General features: G+C 41.1%; 2 protein-coding genes across 3 annotated transcripts; one reads left to right on the forward strand and one right to left on the reverse strand.

Annotated features, from left to right (window-relative positions):
* The first annotated feature begins 2964 nt into the window (after positions 1–2964).
* On the forward strand, positions 2965–5029 carry LOC105558183 (26S protease regulatory subunit 7-like). Its single transcript, XM_012005741.1, is given in 7 exon segments — positions 2965–3087; positions 3090–3201; positions 3285–3322; positions 3452–3934; positions 4006–4170; positions 4254–4420; positions 4496–5029. Coding segments are annotated over 7 exon segments (1452 nt in total). The 5' UTR covers positions 2965–2979; the 3' UTR covers positions 4875–5029.
* On the reverse strand, positions 4871–9552 carry LOC105558182 (cytochrome P450 302a1, mitochondrial). 2 transcript variants are annotated; one of them, XM_012005739.1, is made up of 9 exons: positions 9424–9552; positions 8029–8430; positions 7515–7920; positions 7212–7387; positions 6897–7101; positions 5980–6130; positions 5604–5852; positions 5289–5510; positions 4871–5195 (listed from the first exon to the last, which is right to left on the reverse strand). In XM_012005739.1, the coding sequence occupies exons 2-9, from the start codon at positions 8204–8206 to the stop codon at positions 5082–5084; spliced, it is 1701 nt and encodes a 566-aa protein (XP_011861129.1). In that variant the 5' UTR covers positions 8207–8430; positions 9424–9552; the 3' UTR covers positions 4871–5081. The 2 variants fall into 2 exon arrangements, with proteins under 2 accessions (XP_011861129.1, XP_011861130.1); XM_012005740.1 differs by having other exon boundaries at positions 7515–7755; positions 9424–9546.

The following is a 9552-nucleotide window of genomic DNA, read 5'->3' on the forward strand; positions in this document are numbered from 1 at the left end:
AGGATATCAGTTTGATCAAGATGCTCATCATAGTGAACCCCTCCCTTTTATTAATAAGACGTTACACAAAGTTAACAAAAGAAATGGTTAAAGATAACAAGAGGAACAATTAATTTGAGAATGAATCGTTAAGTCTGTTGTCACTATGCTAAAAAGGGCGATATTCGTAGGAACACCTTTATCACTTGTCGTGTCGCCGTACCTGAGCGCGCGAAATCTCAGGCCTGTCATTTGTGAAATGTAATCGCTTGTTATTTAAAAACTATTATAGCCTCGACACTTTTGTATTAGAATTTTTGTCTTGAAAGTTTCTAAAGAATTTACGATTAAAGGGATATCCGGTGGTTTTACACCCTGTATAGTATATTATAATAAATAATAAGATTTACAAACGCAAAAACTGTATGCGACTCTGTCAGTAAATCAAACCATGAAATCGATCAGTTTCGTCAATTGTTCTCGCGCGCCGGCAAAGAGTCCCGTCGAAAGCCGGGTCGGTCGAAAACAAATCGCGGCGTAAAAGGCTCGCGATAACGAGGCTACAGGTACCCTGACCTCTCTAATATGCAACGCGAGAGGATGAGAGAGCGCATACGGCTGAAGTTCGCGTGCACCACGCCTGTGCGCAGCGTGCGCTTACGCGAAGGTGCGTTTATGCAGCGTATACGTGGATTCGTCGTCGATAAATCGCTTTGTTATCAAGAAGCTTATTTTTCATCTTGAATTTCTGACCTCGTGCCGTTGGAGCTTTTTAGGGACTTTAAAAACGAACGCTTCGTAAGTTCTTATTTAGTTTTCCGAGCGCCGATGTAGAATGTTATGTATTTTTAGCGGAACGAGGAATATGCAAAGGCGAAAGAAAAAGGGAAAGAGAAAGAAGGTGAGATATTGCGAGTCGCGCAGCCGAGGTGTGCGAATGCACCTCAAATGAATCATAACGAAGCGAAACAGGGTGGGACGAGTGCAGGTGAAAGTATTGTACGCACATCTCGGCCTCTCTTTCGTTACTTCGCATTCTTCCACGCATCATCCCGGTCAAGGACCGTCCGCCCGGCGCGCATGCTGCGTGACTTGGGCGGTTCTGCACTTCCTTCGAAAGGCTCGATCAGGACCGATCGTCGCGCGAGACGCGGGGATGAGAAAGAGAGAGGAAAAGAGAAGAGAAAATAAAGAAGCACCCGGACTATAATATATGTACATAAGCAGGTATGCAATTCAGCAACAGTTGACGCCCCCAATTTCGATTTTTCAATCCGACGACAATAAATATCGTCGCGCGTACGCTGTGTAAGGGTCAGTTTCACAAACATCGGTTAACTGTTAACTAGGGTTCAGTCGACGTCCTATCTTTTTCCATCTTATTATTTAAACAGAGACAGAGAATCGATTAATCTTCGGTTAGCAGCTAACCGATGTTTGTGAAACTGGCCCTAAATCGACAATAAAGTCGTGAACCCCCCCCCCCTCCCGCTTTGTTTTTATGCGTACTATAATCGTGTGGAAGAATTTTGCAATTTTATAGAGCCAATTTCAAATCGCTCACGATTAAAAAATTAAAAATTTCAAATACCAATATCCTTTTCATTAGACTTCTGACCTGAGTGTTTTAAGTATGAAAATGACCTGTTATGCGGTCCGCAAGTTATCCTAGCATTATTTTGTGCACAAAAGCTAATAAAAAGATTTACCAGTGCAAAAGCTACCCATGCGACAAAACAAGCATCCAGGGAGTTCATTTCGCTGAGTTCCCGGGAAGCTTACAAAATTCGATAAAATAAGCTTCCAGGGAGTTTATTTCGCTGAGCTAAAGTACCTGTAAGATTTTTATAGAATAAAAATTACGTTGAAATTTAGTAACATTATTCAGTATTTTTTACATATCGAATTATGTAATATACGGATGAGAAAAACATTAATATTACATAAAATGTGATTGATTATCCATATATATGGTGTCTTGCATTTCACCGGGGTAGCACTCTGTACTATATATCATATTAGGTGTACCTTTTTTTCAGCATTTTGCTACAATCTTCCCCAAGTGTCCAAGGTGACACGTCGTGCTTACCTGTCGTATGTCGTACATTTTAAAACATGACTTCTCAACTCCCTGCGAGCTTAAATGAAGCTCTTCGGGAGCTCCTATGTCCGCTTTTGAGAGCTCCTTAGGAGTCTTATTTAAGCTCCCTGCGAGCTTAAATGAAGCTCCCCGGAAGCTCCTATGTCCGCTTTTGAGAGCTCCCTGTGAGCTTTATTTAAGCTCGCAGGGAGCTTAAATAAAACTCCTAAGGAGCTCTCAAAAGCGGACATAGGAGCTCCCAAGGAGCTCTGTGCGAGTTCGTTTGAAGTTCAAGTTGAGCTTATGAAAAATTTTAAGAGCTCCCCAGGAGCTCTCTGGGAGTTCCCCGTGCTGTGTGGGTATACTCGAATGTGTCGGTAAAACAGATGGCTATTTAGTGGCGGAGTATCGTATTTTAAGTTAAAGGTGAATTTTGAAGCGCTGACTACTTTATACTGTAAAAACAATAGCGGAATTTGTCACCTTTTGTCATTGAGTGAATGCATTCACTCCATCAAAGTAAATATTTCACTCGAATAGAGTGAAGTGGCCGGTGACACCATGATTCGAGTGAAAATTTCACTCCAAAAATTACAGAGAGTACGCACCTCGGTTGTTCTCGAAGCCAGCTGCTGCAGAAGGTGTAACCAGTTACAACGCAATCAACCCGAGCAACTGCGTATTTTACGTAATATTATTTGACACGCACAAATTTGAAAAGAATCTTCCACCCAGGCGACACGTTAACCGCGTGCGAAAATGGCGGACCCGCGCGTTTCTTCTCTTTTCTTTTCCGTTTTCTCAAGGTGCTCCGAGCGCCACCTTCGAGACGCGGAGGGAAATACAAGCAATTGTCTCCATGTCGGTGTGTTCAGGATTTACCGTTTGCCCGCTACAAAAGGTTTTGATCGTCGCGACAGATGTCGCCGCGGGAGTTCTCTACAGATTTCGCTTGTAATTTGGAGCAACATAACCTGAGAGTCCGGACGTCAGTGATTGTTAAAGTTGCGGGGAACGAACGTCGGGAGCGTGTTGTGCCATTAAACGGACCGATTTAACAGGAGCGAGGATGCCGGATCATCTAGGAGATGATATGCGGAAGGTGAAGAGCGAGGAGGAGAAGGAAGAGAAGGAGATAAAATGTGAGCTCCGTTTCGCCATCTCCCGCATTGCCCACTTTATCGTGATTCTTTGTCTTCTAAGAGCTCGTCTTTTGAATTTTCAGCGCTGGATGAAGGCGACATCGCTTTGCTGAAGACTTACGTGAGTTAATCCACCGTTAGGTTGTCGTTGGGAGAGAAATTTGCCATCGAGACACGGAGACGAACGCGCATCTGTCATGTGAATCATCTGTCGTGTCTTGAATCCCCGTAAAATTTCTGTCTTAATTAGGGCCAGGGGCAGTACACGAAGAGTATCAAGGTCGTCGAGGAGGACATCCAGACGATTATCAAGCGCGTGAACGAGTTGACTGGGATCAAGGAGTCCGACACTGGTCTGGCGCCACCGGCACTCTGGGACCTGGCGGCTGACAAGCAGACTCTGCAGAATGAGCAACCCCTGCAAGTGGCGCGCTGCACCAAGATCATAAACGCGGATTCCGAGGATCCGAAGTACATAATAAACGTGAAGCAATTCGCCAAGTTCGTAGTTGACTTGGCAGACTCCGTAGCGCCGACGGACATAGAGGAAGGTATGAGGGTGGGTGTGGATCGCAACAAGTATCAAATTCACATTCCGCTGCCGTCCAAAATCGATCCTACCGTAACGATGATGCAAGTGGAAGAGAAGCCCGATGTCACCTACAGCGACGTTGGTGGCTGCAAGGAGCAAATCGAGAAGTTAAGAGAAGTGGTCGAAACGCCGCTGTTACACGTTAGTTTACAACTGTTATAATGATTTGTTAAGGAAGTGTGGAAAAAAATGTTTACGAGAATGAATTGCAGCCGGAGAAGTTTGTCAACCTGGGTATTGAGCCACCGAAAGGCGTTCTGTTGTTTGGGCCTCCAGGTACAGGAAAGACCTTGTGCGCTAGGGCGGTGGCTAACAGGACAGATGCCTGCTTCATTCGTGTCATTGGTTCAGAATTAGTCCAGAAATATGTCGGTGAGGTACGTCGAATGCTGCGTAAAGTGGCGATTGTAGAGTAATGTTTATTATACGCGTTAAACGTGTACAATTTCTTCTGTCGCAGGGTGCTAGAATGGTAAGAGAACTGTTTGAGATGGCGCGAAGTAAAAAGGCTTGTTTGATCTTCTTCGACGAAATTGACGCCATCGGTGGCGCTCGTTTTGACGACGGTGCCGGCGGCGATAACGAAGTTCAACGTACCATGCTGGAGTTAATAAATCAATTAGACGGGTAAGTTGCTCGTTAAACGGTCTACCCTGTTGTTGAATTATTTCACGACTTGACCAATGATCTTTTTTTTTTTAGATTTGATCCGCGAGGCAATATAAAGGTTCTAATGGCAACTAATAGACCGGATACGCTGGATCCCGCACTGATGCGACCAGGTCGTCTGGACAGAAAGATAGAATTTGGACTGCCGGATCTCGAGGGACGCACGCACATTTTCAAGATTCACGCGCGCTCGATGAGCGTCGAGAGGGACATCAGATTTGAATTGCTCGCTCGTTTGTGCCCCAACAGCACAGGCGCTGAAATACGATCGGTCTGTACCGAGGCTGGTATGTTCGCGATCCGTGCACGGCGCAAGGTTGCCACGGAAAAAGATTTCCTCGAGGCAGTTAACAAGGTCATCAAGTCGTACGCCAAGTTCTCCGCAACGCCGAAATACATGACCTACAATTAGAGCGCAATTCGTTTAATTTCCGTGTTTGATAAGTTATTGTCAGCCCGACACATAAACCTTACGATTATTTCTATCTTGCTATCGTATCTATTGAATAAGTCAAGAAGCAACTTATTCCTCACGCAAAATATATAATAAATGTTTTCTGATACAAATCTTCTCGAGAGTTTTCTACTTTTGCGATCCCAATGACTTTTGCTTTTTTTTTTACGAATGTATATTCTCGAATCTCAATTTAATTGGCGCGTCAGGCTTGTTGATTAGAGACGAAACGGAATCAAGAGGCTCTCCACACCATGTGAACCGCAAGTTTCTGCAGATCTAGAAAAGATTCATAGAAACACCATCGCAATCGTGCGACTGCATATCACAATATGTTATTTAAGAGTGGTGAATAATTCTTAAGACACATACCCGGAGTAAGACAACTTGCAGACTTTGCTCCGCGAATCGTCTTGCGATACACGATCGCGGACCATGGCCGAAAGGCAGCACAATATAGGGATTGATAGCCTTTTCTCTCTTGTTCACTTTATCGTTGCTATCGCGCAACCATCTTTCTGGCTTAAATGAAGTCGGCTCGTCAAAATACTCGGCAAGTCGACAAATCACTTGATTTTGCGTGACAACTAGAGTCTGAAGCATTTCGATAAGATTTCTCTCCTAAAGAGTCTGTTTCTCACACTACTACCTTTAAAAGTAAATTATTTATTTATAAAAATACATTACCCCTTTGGGAACGCGATATCCGCTGAGGACCACGTCAGTTTGCAGGATACGACCTATTCCGACGGAGATAGGATTCAGTCTGAAAGTTTCTTTTATTACGGCCTTCACGTACGTAGCATTTCTTAGGATCTCCGGCGTTATCGGAGACACAGGATCCGTTAACAAAGCCGCAGCTTCCGATCTTAGCTTTTCTTGAACATCTGTATTTCTTGCGAGATGATACAAGGCAAATGACGTACTGTATGTCGTCTAAAATAATACAGAAATGATATTTTTCTCTCGCCACGCGTTTCCGTCGCTTGCAATAAGTACATTGAATCTCATGTTAATTAATCAAATTCTATATAAAACGTATAATTGATGCTTGAAAACTTACGGTATCCATGCCAGCGAGCAACATATCACACGCCATACCCACAATATCTTTAATGTCTAAAGCCTCATTCTTTAAATATTCCCCGAGAAGAGATTGTTTTCGACATATCAACGCATCTCGATGTCTCTCAGAAACCATTTGCAGTGCCACTCTATCAAAGATATTTCAAAATGACAGTTATAAATTACGGCGGAGAATTACGTAAATCATAAAGAAGACAAGAAACAGAGATTTATATGATTTTACGATTTCATAAGTAATGCGGAGAATTTTTACGGCGTAGAAAAAATGATTTAAAAAAAAAGGAAAGTGATAATTGACATAAATTGACTAATTATTGTTACAGCTTCTTTATTAATTAACTAATGTTTCATTTTATTTTAAAGATAAAATTCAAAGCATCTACGCGTAAAAGATTTATTCAAGCGGACAATTATTTTATGGTAAGTTTTTTTTTAAAAAGTATATATTCTATACAGAGTGGCGATTAAAATGAAATACTCTGTATATATTGAATGTATATTCTATATATGTATTTCTCTCAAGTATTATAAAATTCTTATCAATCCTCTGAATGTTATCAAAATGAGATTCAAAAATTAGCTGATAAATATGAACAATAATTACTTACTTTATTTAAATAATCTACTTTTTCTCTTGCGTTAATAATTTATTATATCCTACTTTACAATCTATTTAAATGTTTAAGGCATCAGTGTTAATTTTTAACTGATGATGGTAAATTCCATTGATTGTTATATACCAATCATTTGTTTAAACAATGTTAATACAGATTATTAATAAACTTTACGTTAAATTTTGTATTACTTGGAATGATCAAATATTTGTCCAGTAATTCAAAGTCACGACAATAGTCTATGTCAGCGTTAAAGAATAATTCATAATTGTGCACTTACTCCTCCATGTAGTTTTGCGCCTTGCGCAATTTCCGGTATAAGGGTGTTTCGAAAAATCGCCAAAGCATTAGGCTGTTATCTAATTTTAGAATTGCGCTGTTCGTCGTAAACGCTGCTTTAATCAGCCTTGAACTTCGAGAATGTGAATGTTTTTCTTCTTCCGACAGACTTCGCATCTTTACATCGAAAGCCACGAGACAAGTCACTGAAAATTTATGCAGACGATAAAATATATTTTTTAATCAATATTATGAATTTTTTCCCCTAAAACTGGTATCGTTAATGAAACGATTTGTCTGGACGCAAGAATATTACGCTCGAGGAAAAGGTGCGAGAGCAAAGGTAGGAAATCGTCGGCTTTCTCGCGAGAGCAGAGCTGCACGAACTCCTGGACAACTGCGTCGGTGTCCTCCAAGTAATCGACGACATTGCGGGGTTTGCTAAGGACCTTTTGGAATTCCCGGCGCAATCTCCACCACTCGGTGCCGTTTCTGAATAAATAATACAATTAATAAATAATGGTATTCGAAAGTTCCCATTAATCTTCGTCTACTCTTGTCTCCTCTTTTTCACAAATATTGTGATGTATGGTGATGCGAAATTTTGTAAGACTCTTACGTGGGCAAAAGGCCCCCGGTGTTGTAGACGTTGCTTCTGTCTTTTCGATACTTGAGGAGAGCCAAGTGCGACCTTCTTTTTGGATGCAGACCCGTTTCAGCTTTGAAAATTTCCGCGATGTCTTCCGGTCGGAATACCCATACCATATGTTGACCTGGTATAATTTCCTCGCGCACAAGAGGTCCATATTGTTTCCTTTTTAATAAGCCGTTGTAATGTAGCTTCGCAAAACTGTATTCACCTATACGATGACATATGTTCGACAAGATTAATTCGTCGACGTTAAAAAAAAAAGATGGGCAAGTATTGTATTTGGAATGTGCGTAGTAGTAGAACTTTATACAGAACCGGATTTTATTCCCCTCTCTCTCTCTCTCTCTCTCTCTCTCTCTTTCCCCTTCTCCCTCTCGCCATAGAAAGAAAGAAACGGAGACAATGACTTATAAATTTCAAATATAAAACAAATCTTTTTAATCGATTTCGGTATATAAAATAATACATATTATTTTCTTACCGATAAAAGGCAGATACTTGTATAATGTTCCAATGAAGGGCAAAGATTTTGGTCCTGGAATGTCCTCAAAAGCCTTGGGTTCAAGGCTATCAACATGATACGGATTAATCGAGCACGATCGAGCACACCATTTCCTTATTATCCCTCTTTTTCCACATAATGTCACTCGTGTGTACATTACTATTATATATTTAACACTTGTGTATACTTTTATCAAAGTTTTACCGTTGATTTACAGTTCTTCTGGAAGAGCACTGCAAACAGTGCACCCGAGAAACAGGTTTTAGGTTCTATGCAGGCTTGCTTGAGATCTCGATCAATTTTGAACCTCTTGTCCTCCTGTCCTCCACCTTTCTCGTTCCTTCGCTATTCTCGTTCTGAACCGTTGGCATAAATTTGATGCTAGGCAGATAAAGTGCGAACGACGGTATATAATATTTGAAAGAAACATGAGCACACGAGCTGACGAATGTCATTGACTGCTAACACGACTGTCTAATGTGGTCAATATTTTCCCAAGGAAAATCGAGATATAAGCTAAACATTGAAAAAGTTATAAATTTTCTCTTTAATATCTCAAAAAGTATTAGGTAAATCACAAAAAAGTTTCAGACGAAAGTTGTTCATATTAATTAGTAGAATAAAATAGTACAATAAACAATAGGAGGTTCCACTTAAGAAATTTAAAATGACTCTTACATGATCTTGACAAAGTTCTTTTATCTCTTGTCTGAAACATTTGTTTATCTTGCATATTTTAAGAGTGATTTCAAACTAGATCGTGAAACCAGTTCTAGGAGCAACGCGTTATTTTTCTTCAGTCACGAAATACTAATTGATCGGTCCATTAACATTCTGCAAATACGTAGCCCGCCAACTAGATTTGCATAAAGTTACGCTGATCCCTGACGCAGGATCGTGTACCGAAATAAACGGCGATAAGAATAGACACGGTAATGACCATTGTACTGATTTAGTAATCCGAGATCTTAGGGCGACGTGCTATGGAGTGGAATACGCGGAAGCAGAATCAGCGGATCGCCAATCACAAGATCATTCTGATAGAGCCTTTTATATCTGTAATCAGAGACTGGCCATAAAAGAGTTTGTCAAATTCTTGGTGAACTCTCTGGAATTTGGTGAACTCTCTTATAGTCAGTCTCTGATTACAGGGTCTCTAGCAATATATGTGTATGTATGTACGTATGTATGTTACATGAACATAGAAAAATACGGCGAGGGGGGGACAGCGCGCCGTTGCCCGCTAACTTACGTCGTCGTACCGTGCCTAGACTCGCATCGCAATAGCCGACTACAGGTTTGCGATCAGAAAAGATTAATTAAAGCGAAATTAACCGATTATATGATCTACATCTGATTTATTAGTTTACTTACATATTTTACGCGCCGCTCATGCGTAGCCATTGCCAATTGCGAAAAACAACTTTTCATGTGCAAAGCAATATCGATCGTCGGACAGTCACATCTCGCCACGCTCTCGAATTGGGCGGTAGGCCGGGCTAA

Source organism: Vollenhovia emeryi, unplaced genomic scaffold (assembly GCF_000949405.1).
Source record: "Vollenhovia emeryi isolate VEMERY1.0 unplaced genomic scaffold, V.emery_V1.0 DF939369.1, whole genome shotgun sequence".
Taxonomy (NCBI): domain Eukaryota; kingdom Metazoa; phylum Arthropoda; class Insecta; order Hymenoptera; family Formicidae; genus Vollenhovia; species Vollenhovia emeryi.

Bases quoted from the DNA above. Each gene is read 5' to 3' on its own strand.
- LOC105558182 (XM_012005739.1), bottom strand. From the start codon at position 8,206: ATGTACACACGAGTGACATTATGTGGAAAAAGAGGGATAATAAGGAAA. The intron at 7,921-8,028 runs GTAAGAAAATAA...TTCTATGGCGAG, and splicing joins CAAGTATCTGCCTTTTATCG to AGGGAGAAGGGGAAAGAGAG. The intron at 7,388-7,514 runs GTAAGAGTCTTA...TTATTTATTCAG, and splicing joins ACCGGGGGCCTTTTGCCCAC to AAACGGCACCGAGTGGTGGA.